The 21,405-nt window shown below is 44.2% G+C and overlaps 1 protein-coding gene across 1 annotated transcript in view; it reads right to left on the bottom strand.

The window, feature by feature from the left end:
• Window positions 1-1,144: 1,144 nt before the first annotated feature.
• Window positions 1,145-21,405, bottom strand: part of slc49a4 (solute carrier family 49 member 4) — a 35,379-nt gene continuing 15,118 nt past the window's right edge. The window contains exons 5-9 of the mRNA XM_068329518.1: window positions 20,371-20,479; window positions 15,792-15,859; window positions 11,260-11,387; window positions 8,425-8,607; window positions 1,145-2,653 (exon numbers count right to left, since the gene is read on the bottom strand). Of these exons, the coding sequence (XP_068185619.1) occupies window positions 2,538-2,653; window positions 8,425-8,607; window positions 11,260-11,387; window positions 15,792-15,859; window positions 20,371-20,479 (604 nt within the window). The 3' untranslated portion in view covers window positions 1,145-2,537. The remainder of the gene's footprint in view (window positions 2,654-8,424; window positions 8,608-11,259; window positions 11,388-15,791; window positions 15,860-20,370; window positions 20,480-21,405) is intronic.

Here is a 21,405-nt window from a genome sequence, read left to right as displayed (position 1 = left end):
ATGTCAAGCTGATGGGCGATCAATCAGACAGTAATGCCCCACCCGTTAGAGCTTTATTAGGAACTGGATTATCTGTGTGTCAGGTATTGATTTAATCTCTCTAATAGGTATCACACTATTATCTGTTTGGCGTTTCCTATCCTAGTGCAATTAATCTGTATCCACACCCTTTTTTTTTTGTCAACAGATATGGTTAATCAATATCAAATCTGCATTTCCTGGCTGATGCTGACATGACTTGTAGTTTATGTACAGCTTGTAGTGAGATAATAATTAAAGATGAATTTAATACTCCAAAATGTTAAATTTACTCCTTTAAAACTGTCATTTTTTTGGTCATATTTACAGACACATCATATTTTAACCCAATCAAAGGGGGAAAACGCTTCAGCCTCTTCCTACCGGCTGTGTGTTGCATGAAGAGTCTTTTCTTTACTCGGCAAACGAGACCAAAATTGCTTAAAAGCTGCAGCGCGGGGCTGAACTCCATCCTAATGAGCTGCTGAACGGAGTGAATGCAGGCCAGGAGATCCCGACCCTCTACTTGATGTGTTTGCAGGAAGCATTTTGATTTATAATAAGCTCGGCTAAAACACTTCGATAAGCTGGTTGTTTTTTTTTTATCTGTGAAAGTATTTCATCGGCAGTCGTTGAACTCCAGACGTCTTCCGAAAGTCGATATGAAACGCTTGCGATGGTCTGTTTACAGTCATTTGTTGAATTTACCACAGCTGAAAACGACTTTCCTCACAGCTTCATAGGAAATCTGAGACGTGATGCTGTCTGTTGTCATCAGGTAGATGTGCTGTTATATTTGTGTTCATACAAAATATTAAATGACTCAGTGCAATTTCTGGGCTTGTGATGATGAAACCAGCTGTGACAGAGCCAATATGAACATGTGGACCAGAGTTAAATGAGTAGCTGAACACAGGAAGTGACAGACGCGCCTGATTCATCAGAAAAGGTGAGGAAGAGCACAAATGCTGTGACACATTTTGTACCTTTTAGAGACGTTATGTTACAGCTTTGAGCTATTTATGAAATAAAAGCACAGAACTTTGGCTTTTGAGTGTTTTAAGATGAAAATGAAATGAAATGACGCAGCAGACGCCAAGAAGGGAAGTGGTCACAGCAGCAGGGATATTCTTAAAAGGTTTACTTTAATAAGGTGCTGGATATATATTCAACAGTCAGTCGTTCTTTTTCCTTTACACAGAACCAATGGCATCAAATCCAAAGAGGATAATCCAGGAAAAAGTCCCAAAGTCCAGGAAACCAGAGTAGGATGCCCTGTGGCACACAACAACGTGACCTTTGATAATAAAGTCTGGATAGTCACAGTGTGGAAAAGAGGGAGGATGAATGCACTGTACAGGGAGATTAAGGCAACATGTTAAAGGTAAGAGACAATGTTTCTGTACAAGGAAATTAAATAATAATAATAAAAAAAAGCACCAGGAAAAACACCAAAGAGTCTCTTTTTAACCCTGGAAAAAACACATTAAAAACATTTCTGACAGCTGCATAAACCAAAGACACAGAGGGAGACGAGACACCCGCCCGTCAGGATGAGGGTTTTCACTTTGGTGTCTCCTTGTGGTGACGTCCCTTGTTTTTGTCCAAACTCCATCTTTATCAAGTCAAGGGAACAAAAATAAATAAATGTCAACCTCATTTTCGTTGTGTTCCCTTTCTTTACGGGTTGCTTCTCAGTTGGTGCGGCGACACCTGCTGGTGTTTTGTAGGAGCTCGGCGATCGCAACAAACCATCTCATGGATTCATTTCTTTAATAAACTGCTTCGGTGGTGGCGGTTGAATTGGTGGCAAAACGTCAACTGAAACGGGTTCGGGTTCGGCTGCGGTTGGTTACCGTCAGCATAAAGAGGTAAACAAATTTAAAAATAACTGTTAAAAATAAAAAGACAATAGATTTAAAATATATCTCCCTCAAATTTACAGAATTAATTATAAATAAGCAGAAACAACTTCTGACCAACAAATTCAGACAGCTTCTCAAACAAGAATGATTCTTTGGCGGGAGGGAAAATAAACACGTTTTCTCCGATCCCAGTCGGCGTGAATCTGGTCGATGATTTTTGCATAACATTCGGGTGATAAAACAATATCACAGCTCACGCAAGTAACAAGTGGATGCTTGGAGCAGCACTAAACCTAGACTTCCTGTCTAGATCCTATTCAGTATAGCCAAAGCCTGCTGATTGGCTGATGAAGCTATGATCTGGAGACAAAGTGGTGTTTAGCCAATCAGCTCATAGCTGAGACCCAGTGGAGGAGGTCCAGGCTATCAGAACCACAGGTGGACACTCACAACATCTGAATATTACATATAAATTAAACAACAAACAAGTTCATCACATTGTGCCTGACATGAATTAACCCGTTTATACACATAGACAAGACAAATAAAAAACAAGTAAAAGGATTTATCGTTCCCTTGACTCCACGTCGTTGTGCAAGACGAATCGTTCAGTCCTTTCATCGTGACGGAATCTCTTCTTTGACCTCGGCGGAATCACACGGACACGAAGACGTCCACGTAGAGGCGGTCGTACGATTCCCTGAAGAAGAGGATGAGGATGAGGCTGAAGATGCACGAGCCAGTGAGACACCAGTTCAACCACGACAGCTCTGGAGAGAGGAGACAGGGAGTCAGGCACCCCCCGGTTAGACGTTACAATACCAGCGTCTGTCTGGGCAGGAGGAGAACAAACTGACTGCAGCAGAACCGCCTAAGATTAGCTTTACTTGTACTGTGAGTCTGTTAACTTACACGTTTAACGGTGACCTCTTGCCAGATGTTTATCAACTCTGTGATTGGTTGTACGCAACAAACACCTCTCCCTTTATGGCATTACACTCGTGGATAGAGAGGGAAACCTTTACAACCCCTTGGAGTACAACTCCATCGCGAGCGAGCAATCAAAGAGGACGAAAAACTGCCTTTTAACAGCCGTAGACACTGGAGGTCGGAGGTCAGACGTCTGCCTTGACCTCAAACAACTGAATGACCTTCACAGAAGATCTTAACAGGACACTACTGCTGAGTTGAGCCTCCTTCAGCACTGATCCAGACACCACATGTCATCTGTATACAGTGTAAGCAGAACCCTAAGGACAGCTGGCATCAAGTGACATTGAATAAGTTATGAGTATCATACAGCACAAATGGCTAATCCATAAGCGCTCCTGACATACCATATCATAAAAAAGATCAGCCTCCTGAGCTGTCTTTCATAATGACATTGAATAATTCAATGCAATTGGCAGTGCTTGTCATTATCATTGACCCACACTTGAACCTCAACACTGTGCAGAATGAGGTCTTCCATTTTCTCTGCTCCATTCAGGCTCCATTAACCACAGGAGAGGTGCCCTGCCTGCTTGTAATAATGCTGATTCTGGAGGGCAGATGGGAGGTTGGCAAACCGCACTGAACTGTTGGCATCTCAACTCGGCAGACAAACAAACCTCTCCTTCCTGTTCCACCTGCGTGATGCACAAACCCTTACTCGCATCGCGCCGTCTGCACAGGAAGGAGAAAGACTTTAAGGTAAGAGGTGTGGCGGTGAAAGAAAATGATGCAAAGGCGGGTCAAGAATTCAGGTGAGGCAGTTTGCAATGTGATGTCCAGATTCCTGAAGCAGTCTCATTAATCAGGAGTGTGTGAGCCGGACAGCAGGAGACCCAGCGTGGCGCCGGGTTAATGGAGTTGAGTTTATCTGACCCTCTGTCGTCTCTGTCAAACTCCGTCTGGTGTTCTCATACCTACGCCAGACGAAGACGCACCCATTTAAAGTTGGAGGCCAGCAGTCTTGTGTGTGTGTGTGTGTGTGTGTGTGTGTGTGTGTGTGTGTGTGTGTGTGTGTGTGTGTGTGTGTGTGTGTGTGTGTGTGTGTGTGTGTGTGTGTGTGTGTGTGTGTGTGTGTGTGTGTGTGTGTGTGTGTGTGTGTGTGTCTGGAGCGGTGGCCTTGAAGGAATGCTAATATGGAGCTGGATGTAATTCAGTCTCACCCACTCCGATCTTTAAGGACGCCTCCGGAGCAAAGTCCGGATGGAACACGAGCAGAGAAGTGTTTGCAGGAGGAGGATGAGAGGATGAAGGAGGAAGATAAGAGAGGAAGAAAGACGCTTCAGTCGGGCACGCGGGTTCCACCGTGTCTTTGCTCAGTCCACAAATTAAACAAGCAAACATTTCCTCACCTCACTCACATCTAAAAGGTCTTTGCCGTCCCTTTTCTTGAATTAAAGTTTGATCTTTGTAAAGATGTCTGACAATGAACTTGACGCCCGATGTGAACGTTTTTTCTCATCTCATTTTTTTTCATCCTATCAAAACAATTGGGTGTTAAACAATTTACTAAACAAAACAGAAAGTATTGTCAAATTATTGTTTGGCTTTTCGCAAAATTATATATTTGACGATTTAACGGCTAAGAGATTTATTGTGTTATAACATTTAACTAAACCATCAAAACTTAGAATTAGGCAGAAATGCCCCTTCAGTTATCCGGTGGCACCATCAACTATTCTGGGCTGGTGATGAGTTTATTCAGAGGACGTCAGTCTGCGCCGGACAGTCCATCATGTTAACGGTTTGTTACTGTTACTGCCTTCATCAGAGGAGACAACAGCCAGCGTACGGCTTTAATCAGAGGTAATTGGGGTCAATGCAGTGTTATAATTAATTTTATGCAGGATGCATAGACAAACGGTTGGGTTTGTTCTAAATAATAAGATAATTTATGACAAAATTGTGCACATCAACTGTAAATTGATAGATGGTTAATAATAATCAATATGAATGTGCTGCGGTTAGAACTTGGAACATTGACGTGAAAAATCAAATGATTAGACTTGGATTGGGGTTTTTTGTTGTTTTTTTAGTAGTGCTCTTTGGTGCAGCACTTTGTGGCATTGATGGTCTGTGGAATATCTCTGCTACTAAATGAAGATCTGCTGTCAAAAGACAAAAGTCCTCCTGATCCCTCTTTACATGCATTTATTTTCATAACCGTCTGCAGGCTCTGGATGACTGGGAGGATTGGATGCTGCTTTGCAACCAGTTGTGAAAACCGTTACCATCCTTAGCAGAATGCTAACGGTTTGCGAGTTAGCAAACCGTACAAAGAAATGAAAGATGTCTTTTTTTATTCCACTATAAAAAATAAAATGTCCCCCGTTTTTGTCTAGAAGTAGTTTTCAAGTTTTATTTTAACCTTTTAACTTTTTTAGTCCTGTTCACAGGGACTGTCTCAAGAGCGCCCTCTAGGGGAATTACGGTGGAGTTTGGTAAAATGGAATTAATGAGGAGTGAAAGGGTTGTTTGTAGATGTGTTTTGGGGACGCAGTAGAGCAGCAAGGTTACTGATAAATTCTACACTTTGTGAGAGAAACGAGTTTATGCACCAGCTCTCATTTAGCGTGTCAATGTTGCTGCTCACTCATTATTCTAAAAATGACTCAAAAAAGGCACAAATGAAAAAGGGATTTAATTCTCTCAGGAAACACTGAGTGCTATTTGTTTCCTGTAAACACCTCTGCAGACTTCAGAGAAAAAGTTCGACTGTGGAGAACATTCAGCAAAGTTTTAAAAGATAGTTAAAAAAAACAAAAACTTCTTGGGATGTAGTACAAGCAGCGATTATTACTCTTTGCCGAATAATCCCAGCTTCCCCTCGTAGAGGGAATTCTAACAACCCAGCTGACGCTCAGCACACACACCTCAACTTCCTCTGCCTCCTTCTTCTACAAACACAAAACCTTTTTTCCCCCCACAACGCACCTCTGCTGCTTTGTATTCCACCCCGAGGCTCGGTATTTAATGACGCAAACACAGGATGGATGAAAGCAGATATACAGACCTGGGGTCTCCATTCATGCTTCTGAGTCACGTGGTTCAGACACTTTTTACGTAAAAACAATAAAACAAAGCCAAGAGAACCAGGAAGGGCTCGATGTACCAAGACCGGCCTCTCTGGGATGTTAAAGCGGACGAGGAGGTGAAACCAGAAAAAAATTCCTCTCATGCCTGCAGGGAAAAGGAACTGGAACTTGAATAGAGGGGAACTAGGGGAGCAAAGGAAGACCTTAATATTAAAAAGGTCAGCTTAGAGGATAAATATTGTTTTGAAAAGATACAGCTGATGCAGAACTGATCAGTTTTGAAGTCTGCGTATCATTTACGGCCTCCATTAAGGGACTACGGGGAGGAAATCAGAGTACCGAGGCCATTAGAATACCTCAGAGGGGAATTTACATCACGATTAAATTAATCTTCATAGGAGTGATCTCTCTTTGAGAACAGAACACAGCTGATTTCCAAACAGGCCAGTTTGGTTCAGCAATTATGGAAAATCTCTGCGTTTTAATGTCCAGAGAGCTTTTTGGAGAAGAAACAGACTCCCAAAGTCTGATATATCTTATTTCCTTGTTCTTCACTGTCATCCAAAACTATGCAAAAATGCATCAGTAAGCCAAAAAGAAGAAAAAAAAGTGCCAAGCAGCTACAGAAGATTTAAATATATGAGGGATTGTGATTCATCACAAAGTCTTTCATCTCCGGTACAAACGGACGGCCTTGAAACAGATCCACCGACAGGATAAGAGAGTTTAGAAAGTCGAGAGACGGATTAAAACGTTGCCTCCTTCATGTCTTTTCCTATAATTTGCTGAGGATAAGAAAAAAAAGAAAGAAAAGAACTGGAAGGGCACTCAGTCGACAGTACACCTTCGCCAAAAGCCCAGCAGTGGCTTTTAATCAAATTAAACCCTAATCCAAATTCCAGAAAGAGATGTGCACCAACATAATGGTGGCCCTCAGGGTCATGGAACTGTCGAAACTGTACAAAACTGTCTTGGCCGTCTCCTGAATTTAGACAAAAATGCACATAACAACATCCAATTTTAATTTCTAACCAAAATTCAAAGAATAATAAAGTAATACTAGTTTATCTTCCTCCAAACATTGGCTGGTCAGCTGTCAGCTTGATGCGAGTGTTCGGTGGGGGTCGTCCACCGCTCAGGTTGTTATCTGCAAGCCCAAATTACGATGCCTGCAGCGGTGAGAAGTTCCTGACATGACGGCTCTGGTGGTTTTTAGTGCAAGAGAAGCGAAAGCTTCCATCTTCATCAATTTGATCTTCTCTCCCGGCCGTCTGTCACAGCGACGTGTCAGCATCCATCTCTGCTCATCGAGTGTTCTTCAGCCCATTCAGAGCAGAACAAAGAAGAACAGGGCAGGGAATACGGCATGTATTCTTTATGAGAGAGTGTGTGTGTGTGTGTGTGTGTGTGTGAGTGTGTGTGGTCTTTTTCTCCATCTATGATTTATACCCGTACCGACATAGTCTCAAAATGCATTACTTAAAACTACCTAACTACTTGAAAACTGGTTTTAAAAGGTGGCAAATCTTCACTTTGGGGCTTTAAAATGTGTCCCATCAAACACGTTTAACGATTTCTACAATCAAGTGCGAGTAAAATTAATGTCGTGCACCTGCTAGGGGAAGAACAAAAGGACAAAAACAGGTCTAAGAGAAAGTTGTGAAATGATTGGATTTGTTTGCCTGGTAGCGAGACAATCAGACGTACCATCATGGCAGCAGGGATGTAAAATAAAGAAAAGGAAATCTATGCGCTGTATAATGCATGTGGTTAAGTGTCGCTGAGATGTTTGGGCCGCCGGGGGCCCGTGGGATGCGTGAATGTTCAAGTCAGACCAACCTGCACGAGCCAAAGGCGGGATGGAGAAACAACGTCGTCAGCGATGACTAAGACTTGGCAGAGAAGCTCGTGAATATTTAAGACTGTCTGAATACATATCTTTTATTTCCCCACAACAAATAGGGTGTGAGGACTCTGTGTTAGCGACATCATCCCGTCTGACGGCGCTAATCAAACTTAAAGGGGGGGGATAATGAAAGCAAACCCGGTCCTGACGACACACAGGCCTGAGATGGGCAGAGGACGAGCGGAATGGCACGCAGCCTCGCCTGGTCTAAATATATTACATCACTATCTGCCAGGCAGTCAATTTAAACATGAATCAAAGAGTAAATTACTACGGGGAGTCGTCTTTCTTCTGCGCTGACTGTGTCAATAGCAATGCAACCTAATTTTCTCGCTGCCCGCCTTTTATTGGCAGCATCTGCAGGGATTTTTTGAAAACAATGGAGCCCGTCGGCTTTAGAGAGGTGGGACAAATCTGCAGGGGAACAGAAAGCCTTCGAATGGAGCAGAAAAAAAAACAAACAAAAAAACTTAAGAGGCTTTAGACTTTCATTTGGAATAATGAGAAATACAAAGGAGCTATTTAAACGAACAAACGCTGTGATATCGTTGCGCCGCAGCGACTCGGTGTTGCTTCCCCCCCGTTGTACCTGCAGTGCCGTGAGTCTTACCTGTGCAGTAAAAAGTGAGGAAGAAGAGGAGGAGGCCGGTGGCCAGGTTCCCCAGGAAAGTGACCACTCCGCAGGTGATGCCTTCAGGGACCGGGTAAACCGTCTCAATGAAGAGCTCGAAGAATATGGGCACACTGCTGTTGATGAAAATGCCCACCAGGATGCAGGAGGTGTACAAGACGGCTGCAGGTATGGGGGGGGGGGGCAGAACAAAGAGCATCTTTTTAAAGTCTGAAACAAGATGTTTATTAGAAATCTGTGCATGAAAATAAAACATTTACAGAAAAATAACGTGATACATGATGATGTCTTGCCAGCTGGAAGTTGTCAAGTTGAAGACATTTATGGTTGAAGTTTATTTTAAAAAAATAAAGATGTGTTGAGAGGCTCAGGCGGGTCTTTCTGCAGAGGTTTCTGTCGTATTGATGCATTGCTTTGACGTGCAACATTGCATTCCCAGTTGACTGGGGGTGTAACAGGGAAGAGCGTGACCAGATGATGCCTGAACACCTGTGTCTCAAACTGGGGAAAAGGCTGATGTGAGGTTGGGGTCAGGATGAGTGTGTAACGGTTCTGTAACGGTTCAGGGGGGTCACCAGGAAATGTCTGTAAACTGTCCAGTGTGTGTGATCACCCTCAGGGTCGGATATCAACGGCACTTCTCTGCCTGGGACCTAAAATAATATGTGCAAACGCGTATTAGGAGTGAATCTGATGGAGCATCGCGCCCTCCGTCTCAGTTATCGCAGCAGATTAGTCTAAATGAGCCCCCCCCCCCATTAGCCGGCGTATCCCTTTTATCACGGTGCCTCTGAGGGCCCCTGGCGTGCCCGCCTGACCTTGACGGTTGAACCCAGGAGCTGCTTGCCATCGTCAACGCCCTCCCCTCATCGGCGTTCCTTCAACCCCGACCAACCAATCACCAATATCAAACACTTAAAGCCTCTTCAAGCGCCGCACTCTTCAAATCCTGAAGCAGGCGATCGATCTATCTATCTAATCTATCTAATCTATCTATCTAATCTATCTGGGGTAAAGTCCCAGAAGGCACAGGGAGAGTCCTTCAAGGAGGGAAACGTGGAATGTGTATCAGTCGCCTGAAGACTTCGGGGGGTTGAGTTGGAGAACTTCAAGTTTTTTTTAACCACGCATTGATTTTCTCGCTAAAACACCGTCGTGACTTTCTGGACTCGTCTGACCAAAAAGCGTCAAATCTCTACTTTTCAGACGGTTGACATTTTGCCTCATGGTGGAATCAGAATATTTAAATGTCTTAAATATTTACAGTTGTAGTTTATTTAAGGAGTAATCCGAAGCAGTGTCTGTCTTTGGGGGGGGGGGACAACTTCACATTTGATGCTTTAAAATGTGAAGCTAATCAGAACGAGACAACACTTCCACCGACCCCACTGACAGCAGCAGAATTCTGGTATATTTATGCGTGTCCCCCCTCTTTAGCGATACGCCAGGGCGGGGACGGACGAGTCCGTGGTCTGGATGGAGCAGACCACCAGCATACGGGACGGGAGAGGATGTGTGGGGGGGCGGGGGCGGAGCCAGGTTCCTGGAGGCCGTTGATGACGGATGATGGCCGGAATCATCGGCTTTCAGCGAGATGCCGCTACGCTTATTGGTTTGGCTTCGGAAAAGGAAGCGGAGTCGAGTTCAATGTCCCTCATGGGTTTATCACAGATGTCTGCAAATGGAACGGTTCTTGAATAAGTACCACGGTGGGTATGGGGGGGGGGGTGAGGGGCTTTAAATCGCTTTGGCTCTGTGCTCTGATCTGCTAACTGGAAGCTTTCAGCGTGTTCGAGAGGGGGTTACTTCCCAACTGGGCGAAGATTCTCTGACAGTTTTTATCTACTGGATGGCATTGTTTGTGTGTATCCGACACCAGCACATGAGTCACCGTGTGTTTCATTCTCTAAGGGAGAAAGCCAGAACTAAAATGCCCTAAAACAAGCAAGGGGTGCAATTGAACGCGGTACATGCTTGGCAGAGCATCGCCGGGGCAGATAACAGGTGTCCGCTGGAGTCTTTGGGTCACACACTCAAGGTTAGGGTTGGATGCTTCGGATTTTCAGCCACATAAAGGCCGTGGAATCTTGAGACCACAAGACTTTGTGTCTGTTAAACTTTGCGTCTGCTGCTAACGCTGCTACTCCCACAGGCTGGGCTGATGTTCTGATACCGAGGGGCAGTCAAGGGAAACTGTACGGAAATACAGACTCATTTGACGTCAGATAAAAAAACCTGGATTTTACCATTAATGGAGTAAAATTAAAGCCTTTCCCTTTACTGACTTATCTTAATAACATTATTTGTTGACACGCTTCCATCTCAAACGCCGTACATCCTTCAGCTCGTACATTTATTATGGCATCCATCACTGCGTCTGTGTATCGGATGGGCCGGACTTCCCCGTCACACAAAACCTGCACTTTTATCTCTTTCGTCTTTAGACGACCACTTCGAGAATTAGCACATTATTTATCATTAGACATAAAACTTATAAATCCCATTCTGTGGGCTGACACCGGTACGGCCCCGCAGTAAATCAGTCCGATGGTTGATGAATTATTTTACCTCATCTGGGATAATTTACATGGTAGGGTGAAAACTTGACTGGTATTGATGAAGCAATTTCAAAAATGTTACTTCATTCATTCATTTTCAGGTATGACTGAGTTACAAAATGCACTTTATTCCTTTTTGTAGCATCACAAAAAACATTGAGTGAAAAATCAGTGTTTTCTTCTTGTAACTGCAAATCAACTGTTTGTAAATCAACCAGGAAAAGCTCCTTAAATCGCACCACTGCTGTGGTCTCACCTGAGGTGGCGGGCAGGTGGGTGACGCCGCTCAGGCAGGTGAGCGTGAACCAGGTGGAGGACAGCGAGGCTCCTGCCAGCATCAGCACCAGGATCAGCTTCAGCATCCCCCGAATAGAGTCCGCAAACCTGTGTGGGAGGGGAGGAAGGACTCCACGTGTCACCATGGGTGCATTTTCAAAATAATAATTAAAAAAAAACAAACTTCTTAAAATTGTTAAAGAACTCAAAAAGACACGGGAGATTTTTGTGCAACGTTTTGGAGCCCCAGGCAGCAGGATCTGGGCCACAGAAGGAACTGAAATTCAACGTGAAACCGTGGAAATGAAAAAATAAACATAAAAATAGTCCCTAAATAAAAAAAGGCACCACTTCAGAAGTGTGTAGAAAGTTTACCGAGTGAGACGGACTGTTAGAACACGCTTCCTCACCCTCACCTTCATTTGTGACAGGATATACAAACTACGAGAATAAGTGCAAATGCATATTCCAGACACCGATCCTGAAACACGTCGGGACAAAGAGAATAAAAGATGACAGGAATGATTTCTGCCTCCGACAAAAAAAAAAAGCAATCCGTCATGAACACAACGTGCAGCTCAGCAATTTCTAATTGTCTGCCTCCTCTTCGACTCGCGGCGCACACAGACAATAATTATTTTGTTTTGAGGGCCCAATCTGTCGATCGATGAGACTCGAGGAGAAGATTGTCTGATTAGTTCAGCTAGGTGGTGAAGTTGGAAGGGAAATCATCCTTAGGACGGGTTGATGACAACTTCTCCACTCAGAACCTCCCTGTGTGACATTTTCTGATAAACATCAACGTCTCCTGGGATTTCCTGAGCTGCCATTCGCCGTTCCATCCATGTCCACGAGGCGCGTAAGACGCGTTTGGATCACGCTGAGACAAAATGTCCCACACGACGATCTGAGCTTTCCTGACATACTTGTAAGAATAGACAGGAAGTAAAGGCGGTGTAGCTCTCTCCCTAAACGCTCTGCATGACACTGAGATGTCTGGCTACACCCCTCCAATCTGCGCCACCCCATCTGCCGCTGTCTGGCCGGCGGCCACGGCGCTTCCAATCACCACTGGCACCAGCGACGGATGAAACCCTGAGCCGGCAAGCGGCCCGGCCAAACCTGGAGTCCAGTCCGGCCCCCGTAGGCAGAAACGCCATAAGTAGCTTATTTCCTACACCAACTCCGATGGTCCCTGAGTCCACTTGATAAAGAGCTTGGAGAGATCAGTCGGACGCTACACAGTTTGAATTAAACTAATACACCTGATAGGAGCGAGGGGATCGGACACCAGCGGCTCACAGGTGATCAAATCTCACTTTAAAGTCTTCATTCTCAAACAGAGAATCCTGACCTGATCAAATCTACCATTCTTATTCTTCTGCAGATACGTAACAACAATGAAAACCAATCCGAGTCCGTCTCCCTGATGTAAATCAGAGCTCTGTTTCCGCTGCTCTGTGGAGGACGAGGGTCGCGTCGTCTCATGAGGTAATTCTGGAATTAAAAGCTTTACGCCGCTCTGACAGGATTTATGGGCCATAAAGATGGCATCGCGTAAGTCATGTGGAATCTGATTCCATTCCCCCATTTCTCCCAGGCGCCCGTGGGGACTATTGAAATATCACTGCTGGGGTGATATTCCAATTTGGGCTCTATTTATAGGGGGGGGGGGATGCAGTAAATATCAAATAGATGTGATCGGTGTGATTCCACGTCTAGCCTGCGATCACAGGCGGAAACTTATTTGTGTTTTCTAGCATCTCGTCTCATTAACCTGGAATATTGTCTGGCTGAGACCTTCTGCGGCGTGGAGGAGGATAACCTGTTTTCATTCTCTCCCCCCCCTTCCCTTTTCTCTTTTCCCGGGGCTTGTAATGGGAAGATAATGATGGTGGATTGTTAGCTATCGCTTCCAACATCCTCACGACGTGCTCCTGTCATCCAGTCGGCTTCCGTCTGGGTCTACGGCTGCCAGATTGTCAGGCCCATCGGCCACGGGCGCCACGCCTCGAAGCATCCACCTTTAATTTGACCCGCCGCGTCGAGCCCCCTCCCGTTCGACCGTCCTCCGGCAAAACAAGGGCGACGAATGGTTTGTTGTTGTTGTTGTTCTTTTGGCAAAGGGCGACAGCTAACACCCCCACCCCCCCACCCCATCCACACCCCACCCAACAAAGAAACCAGGAAATCATGCTTTGCAGGAGTATAAGCTACTTAAAATGTGAAACTGCAACACCTGATTCCCCAAAAGCATTTACAGAGTGCCATTTTCTGTCCCCCCCCCCCGAGGGCAAACTGCTCAGCATTGGCAAGGGAACTGCGCTCTTGCCGGAGGCAGGGGGTGGGGGGGGCATTAACATGTTAAAGGCCGCCAGTGACACGGGACAAAGACTGTTCTCTGCTCAGTTCATTACCGCAGGCTTTCGTGGGAGCGAATGTTGGCGCGGGGGTGAGGAAGGAAGGGGAGACGAGGAAGAGGAGGCAGGACAGCAGTCGACGTCACATTCCATCAAGGGACCCGTTTCATCCAACCAAATCGGATGATTTTATTTAAAACGAATTTTAGTTTGATGTAATTTTTAAAATATTTTGTAGTGATAAATAAGAAGCATTTTCACCCACTATAATATAAACAGAATTAAAAAAAAAAACTAGCATAGATGAAAATAAAATGATTCTCCTAAATGCAAAGCATTAAAAAAAAAAATTGCCGGGTTATGCCTTAATATTCACATCGTTTTAAAACATTACTATGATTAACAGATCCAGCATCACTAACAAAATAAAACACCTAATTGCGTCTCTGCTGAATCTTTATTATTCATGTCTTTTACACCAGCAGCGCATTCTGTCCCGGTTGTGTTTATTCCCGCTTCTCTTCTCCGCCTCTCGTTCTCCTTTCTGTTGCTTCAGAGGTTTTATCTTATCTGAGGTTTACCTCCACACAGGAAATGAAAGTGTGAGACATGTTGAGTGTTTAGCTGATATCACTCTTTTCCTGGTGAGACGGTAATATTTAAATAACTATATTAATTGACTGAAATCCAAATTATTTTTCCTTTTTTTAAAAATTTTGCTTTGTTGCTTTTAACCAATGTCGACGTCTTAAGATGAAATTTACTGATGTCGTTTTTGAATCTGGGTTAAAAAGAAAAATTCAGGACCACCACGACACCACCATGGCGGTGTCCGTCCCGCCCTCAGGAGAAGCGAATTCTAAGCGGCCGAATTCCCTTTCCGCATCAACTGTTGCACCGAAGAGCGAGCCACGAATCACCGACCCCCGGAGTCTACGTCAAGAACGGCGATAACTCACCGGCTGTGTTTACACACGCTCTCATCTCATGCCGCAAACAACTGCATTGATTGAGGGTGGGAGTTACGGCCTCATTTCCCTGATTACGACTTAAAGAAGGCACGGGGGCCCGCCTGCGAGTGCTGATAGGGCCTCAGCCCGCCATCACCATACATCCATCGGAGCAGCAATGAGCCCGACGCTTCTGCAGACTCCACACTTTGTCTGTGCGGCGCTGCTCTCCATCCATCAGTGGAGGTGGAGTGGCTGTTGCATTAGCATCTATTTCCCTAACTCTATCGCCGAGTCGCTGGCTTCAGATCATATATTAAAAGAAAGGAGAGGAGATCAGGAGGACAAGGAAGAAGCAGCTGCCCACAAAGACACCTCAGTTCAACCCTCCGTCGCTCTTCAGAAGAGGTTTATCAGTAATTAGCGGTGATATAAAAAGCTTTCCTGGTGTCAGGGGGATCGACTGAAGTACAAGTACAGCGTGATCAGAGACATTCTGCTCTGCTGCTAATCAGGCCGGCTAGCAGAGGCTCATTCAAGGCAATTAAACAAAACATTAATTGATTAATTCCATGCGTGTGAATAAATAACCCTTTTTTTTAAAAACTATTTTCTCATGTATTCCTGAAGCAGCTGGACGTGACACTAGCATGTTTCCTAAGCCACAGATCATAATGTGGGGGGTTGGGGGGAATAACTGTGTTCATTCTGTAAAAGGGAAATAAGGTCGGCGGGGGAATTTCACTCAGGTTCTAGAACACTGAAAGCTTTCTTAGTGAAATAATCAGCAACCGCAGAATAAATCCCAATTGAAATATAAGGTAGCATAAGGACACTGACATCATCTTGGTCTGTCTTTTGGGAATGAATGAACAAACAAATGAGCCGGCGAACGAATAAGTAACAATACAGTTAAATAAGAACAAAATATATTCGACTAATTGGATGTAAATAAAAAGACTAGCAGTTACAAGTGTTGTTGTTCTCGAAGATTCAGATCTTGACTTTAAGTTAAACTTCTTAACCGCAGCACAAACATTTAGAAATAAAAAGATGCTAGAAAAAATAAGGTTAGAGATACCGGGGGTAACAATAATCACTGAAGAATGTTCAACAGTCACTTCATGAGAACACAAAGAAAATGATCTGGATGATATGTCAGTCATGTCCAATGACGATGCTATAATAACACAGAATCTTACCGGGCCATTGCTATTCCAAACACACATCCACCAACAACCGACCAGAAACCGATCCATCCAGCATCCACCTGTAGGGGAGGAGAGGAGAAGAGCAGAAGAGGAAAAAAGGAGAGGAACGATTATTCACTGTTCCAAATGTCATCCATGACTGTAGGGACAATGGCAGTAAGTGTCTTAGTCTATGGAGGCTTGTCAATCAGTGTGTGTGTGTGTGTGTGTGTGTGTGTGTGTGTGTGTGTGTGTGTGTGTGTGTGTGTGTGTGTGTGTGTGTTTTACTCTCATTCACACTGATGAAGGCCGATACATACACTTGTCCTTAAAGTCAGGGGAAAGGACATTATGGCAGCAGAATCAATAAAAGGGAAAGTGTATCTCTCTCTCTCTCACACACACACACACACACACACACACACACACACACACACACACACACACACGCAATCAGTGTGTGTTACACTAACAAGAATGTCTCAGTACTCTGAAGGTGTTTGGTTCAATCTCCCCAAGGCAAAACGTCTCATTTAACTAAATCCAAACACATGGAGTCGGACTCCAGAAGCCGTTTCCTTCATCGTACTCTACAGCGACCTGTCAGCAAAGTCCATAATGAAGAAAAGTGGACTATCAAAGTTATTAAATGTAAAATCTACTGTGGGCCAGCAAGTGATGAATATCAAAATGTCATTTTTGATTTAAAGTCTAAGAGTTGCGAGTAGGTCGGCTTTCTGTAAGTCACTAAACGACCATTGGAAAGGCAGCTCCGGCTTGTTGAAGGAGCCCCCACAGATCTGAAGCTTAATCTGCAATATGATTTCAATGACATGGGAGTCCGAGCTCCTAACACGCTGATGTGTTTCATATCCCATTCCCTCCCCAGTCACTTGTTAAAAGGCCCCCAGAGCCAATCAGATTGTGAGTTCTAATAGATACATTCCAACGACCACAAAGAAAGACCACGTTGCTAATGCCGATGCTAACCCCATGTGCACAAAACTCACACAGCTGCCAATCAGGCACCAAAACAATGGAGATCATGTGAGTTGTTTTTCTTTAAAGCGTTAATATCGACAGTCCGATGGATTACCATCCAGATTCCAATCAGATCCATAGCCAGGACTAGCACCTTTAGCCTTTTGTCCGACCGGTTGTCCTTTCACCCACTGCTTCTTATCCTGGTCTTATCCGAACCCAAACTGAATACAGAGCATAGAGGATGCTGTCAAAATATTGCACTAGCAGCAAGCACGGACGGACTGCATTCCAGAATAATGCCGACCGACAGATAAACACCCAATTCTGTTGTTTTCCATTCATTGTTCAGGCCCAGCAGCGACCAATACGTCTGCAGGCCTGGAGTCGACGATAGCCGCTGGTCGTGACGGCTGTAAACACAGAGCTGGCTCGGACGCCGGATTGGTTTCTGTTATCGGCGTGGCGTGTTTATTCTGCTTTCATTAAGTTAATCAGGGTGTTTAACGACTCAAATAGCTTCAACAAGCCTCTGTTATGGGTTCATTTTTCAATCCAGCCACGGTCTGAGCCTGGCAAAGAAAAATAAAAGATATGAAATCAAGTAAGAACTGGAAAACAAAAAGGGCTTAAAATGACCAGTTCGACATCTGGAACACGGAGGTCACTGCTGGAAGTGAGTAAAAGTGCAGGAAGAGTCGGAAACGCTAGACGGGTAAAGATGAGAGAAAATGAAAATGAAACGTATGTGATGCTGATTTCATTCCCCCAAATAGCATCTCTAGATCTGACGGCACCAACAAAGCCTACATGTGAAGCCAGAACTTGGACCCACGGGTTCACGGCGAGTTCCGACGAGAAGTAGATGTTTGCACTTCCTCTGTTCGCTTCGACGTTAAAAAAGATGCGCCGCCGTCTGGTTTCATCTATTCTTTTAAGCTCAAAAGTTTTGCTCCCTCCGGGATATCCTCTGATAGAGCCCACCTCACCACAACATAATTATATTCCTCACTTACTTTTTTATCTTCTTAACTCGCATGGAAAAAAAGAAAAGAAAAATTGGAAGAGGGATGAAAATCTTTTTGAGAACAAATGAAATCTAATAATTTGGTATGCGCCCAGCTCCCTCTTCACTGAGGTATAAAGATGGAGGTGTGACAAGGAGGGTCTAATCCTCCGCTCTCCTCTGTATGATCCCGTCTCAAGCAGAACTTGCCTGATGATAACCTTGAAAAAGATTCTCACCGTGTCTCTCGACACGGCGGCGTGTCGGGACCCAGGAAGACGCCGACTGCACAGAGCTTATTCTCAACCTTTCATGACGCTCACGACTTATCTTCCTCTTTGGTCTGTCGGATTGAAGATGGAGAGCAGGAGCTTCATTTATTAAAACAGACTAAGGATCTATTTCAATCTCAAGATTTGGGGTAAAAAAAACTTTGCAGTTATTTAGAAGACCTGGAAATGTTATCGCTAAGCAAAATCTAGACCCGATGGCAGTGATTTTAATGACGGACTTGCAGACTGTTCTTATCTTTACTTGAGATTTACAATGAATGTCTAAAGAAGCGATCCGCTAAATCACCATTTTTGGACATGACATAATCGTTCTATATGCAATTCCGAAGACTAGATGGCTTCATTTTAACGCCCAGCCATCTCTGCCTTTCCTCACTTACAAGGTAGTTTGTCATTCTCCACCAAATAATACATATTTTCTGGCTTCAATCTTCAGCGCGCTATTACTGTAATTTCAACGTCCGGAAAGTTTCATTCTCTTTCTTGATCCACAAAAATTCTTTGACTCACGTCTGCAGGAAATATACAAGGAAAAAATCCCAATGCAGGTAGAAATTGAAGTTATTTGAGTAAATTAATCATTAATCCATACACTTGAGTCTTAGGAATGGGACTCCACTTGAAATAACCTGAACAACTATGTTATAAACCCAATGACTTTTTTTTTTTTTTTTAAAGCATTGCCTCCGGCATAAAAATGTTTAATTGCGATTGACTGAGTCCTTGAAGAAGACAGGACGTCTGCGCAGGTTAACAAGAACGTGATTCATCATGCTTCTCAAATATGTTTCTTGGCTCCATGGCGCGAGACTGAATGTGTTTTTGTCTGATAAGGAACGGTGTGTTCAGAGCGCAGCCACAAAGTTAATACACGCTGGCAGAAAAGTTCAGTCTGAAGGCAGAATCCAATTCTACTGTTAGTTCAGCAGCCTTGGGGTTAATTATCCCTCAGTATCTCCAGTGTTTCTGATCTGCTTTGAAATGTAATCCATACTTTCTGTGAAGAAGTATCACCTGGGTAATAAGATACGTTGGTCTCCGGAGGCATTACCGGAGTCTTTTTAAAATATTTTTTAAGATGACAAGAAGCGACTGAAATAACTACTTGAGGCCTTGTACATCTGACTGGGCTCCACTTGTGAAATGCTTTTGCAAATTGCTTTGAAAATGTGAAAATCAAAGCTGCCAAATGGACTGACAGCCTACTCATGGCCCCGATTCACTTTCATGTAGAACGACAAGATGAGCCTGGATTCACGGCGCGACGTACGTCACAACAAGTCCTGACCTCATCGGCACGGTTTCACAAAAGACAGTCAAAATAGCAGTTCAGCCAGAAGGGGTCATTTTGAAATGAAATAAAACAAGTTTGAGTTTGGCATCAAGGCTTCAACCTCATCACTGCCCACAGGAATGGCTTCATGTGGGCTAACACGTCCAAGCAAGTAGCTAAGGACGGAGATTTCACTTGTGCTGCAAGTAAACCCGATGAGTTCCAAACATCAGTTTTATCCAACGCCAGCTGCACTTTTCATAGAAGCCGTCTGAACAGCTGTTTATTAACCTCATGCTAATACCGTAGCAGCAACAGCTTCTCATTGGATCGCACAACTATCTTAAATATTTCCAACACAAATGAGTCATAAATTATTGGGAATCAAAAAAAAAAGAAAATGGAATTTATTGCCACATTTCAATGAGTCTGTCTTTATTTATTTTTTTCCTTTTTCCACATGTCGCCTGAACAAGGAAGTACAAATTCACCATCGCCTGAAGCCTGAAGGTGGGATGGGGCTGAAAGTGGAGGCTTCAATATGCACAATGAATAACAGGGACACTTGCTGGCGGCGGGAGCGATGGGGAAGTGTCTAAATAGAGCGCCAAACTGGGACGGTGATGATGATTGAGGAGAATGAGGCGTGTCATGCGTGAATACAGCAGCTTGAGTCGTCCGCCTGAACCGAGTGGAACGCTTTGCTCCATTTCCGACAGTGGAGCAAATCATATTCACACTCAATCCAAGTGTTTGGATTGGTCCCCTACTAAAACTATTTTTTGGATTGGTTCCCTACTAAAACTATTTTGCCACAAACAACACAAACACATCTTGTTTTGTGCTCCCAGCTCCAGTCACTAGCTCAGCCTTGAACAGTTACCAACCGTTCGACCTCTGCTGTTCGGAGCCCCTTGGCGACCTCGCCGTCTGACGGGCTTCCTTAATCAAGTCTGATGCATTCACAAGATTAAAGGTGAATTGTCATTCTGACCGTGTGTGTGTGTGTGTGTGTGTGTGTGTGTGTGTGTGACCCACCTGGCTGACTTTGGCTGGTGTGAGGATCATGTCGAGAACCCCTATCCAGCCGGCGTTGATTCCAGTGGGGACGGCGTAGGCCAGAGAGATCATGAGGAAACGCACGTTACTGAAGGAGACACAGAACATCAGAGATTCTAAACGACTCTCACAAAAGACCAGATGAAGAAAACGTCATGATTTGTTCTGAGTTACACACAGGTATCTGAAGTTCTTAATAAAAGACAGGAGGTTGTTGTTTCTCTCCCCTTTGGGTCGAGATGATTTCTCGGTGCAGGCCCTCTCACTGCTGGGTGAAATGATCTTGATTTTTATGGGGATCGGTGGAAAGTTCACGGCTCATCAATCATCTTAGTCGGATCAATGATGGCCAGATCTAATAAATTTCAGATTTTTTTGCACAACGAATTACAGATTAAAAAAGACAGCTGCTGTAAAGAAAAAAGACTAAATTAAAACTAGTACCTCGAGACACAAGCTACTTGAAATACAACTTTTTTTTTTTTTTTTTTTTGGTTACAAGCTGTTGCACTGTTCATATTTTTGTTTGACGTTTTGCTTCGGAACACCACCAGTAGTTGGCGGATGTATGCATGTTTTTTTTTTCATAATTTAGAGGGTTCTGGGCTTCTTTTACAAGGCTGGAACGGATTAAAATAATCTCAGTTATTTTATATGTTGTTTGAGCTACGAGCTCAGATACAGAACAAATTAAACTCGCATCTCAAGACACGACTGCAATTTGAGTCCTGTTCAGTCCAACATACTGAATCACACTGACACACACATCTGGTTCAAAATACCAGCATCTTCACATCTGTTAACGTCTGTCGTTCTACCGAGATGACAAACGTTCTGACGTCTTCTAATGTGCTCAAACACCCCTTTGCGCCGGTGAGCTCGGAGTCATCACGAGTTACTTTGTCAGAAGAGAACAAAACCTGCTAATTACACCAACGCCACTGGTGCTGCCTCAAAAGTACAACCCACATCCAGAGAGCGTTGGCCCGAGACGACATAATAGAATTCCTCTTC

Source organism: Antennarius striatus, chromosome 12, assembly GCF_040054535.1.
Source record: "Antennarius striatus isolate MH-2024 chromosome 12, ASM4005453v1, whole genome shotgun sequence".
NCBI lineage: Eukaryota > Metazoa > Chordata > Actinopteri > Lophiiformes > Antennariidae > Antennarius > Antennarius striatus.
This window is presented reverse-complemented; position numbering and strand designations above follow the sequence as displayed.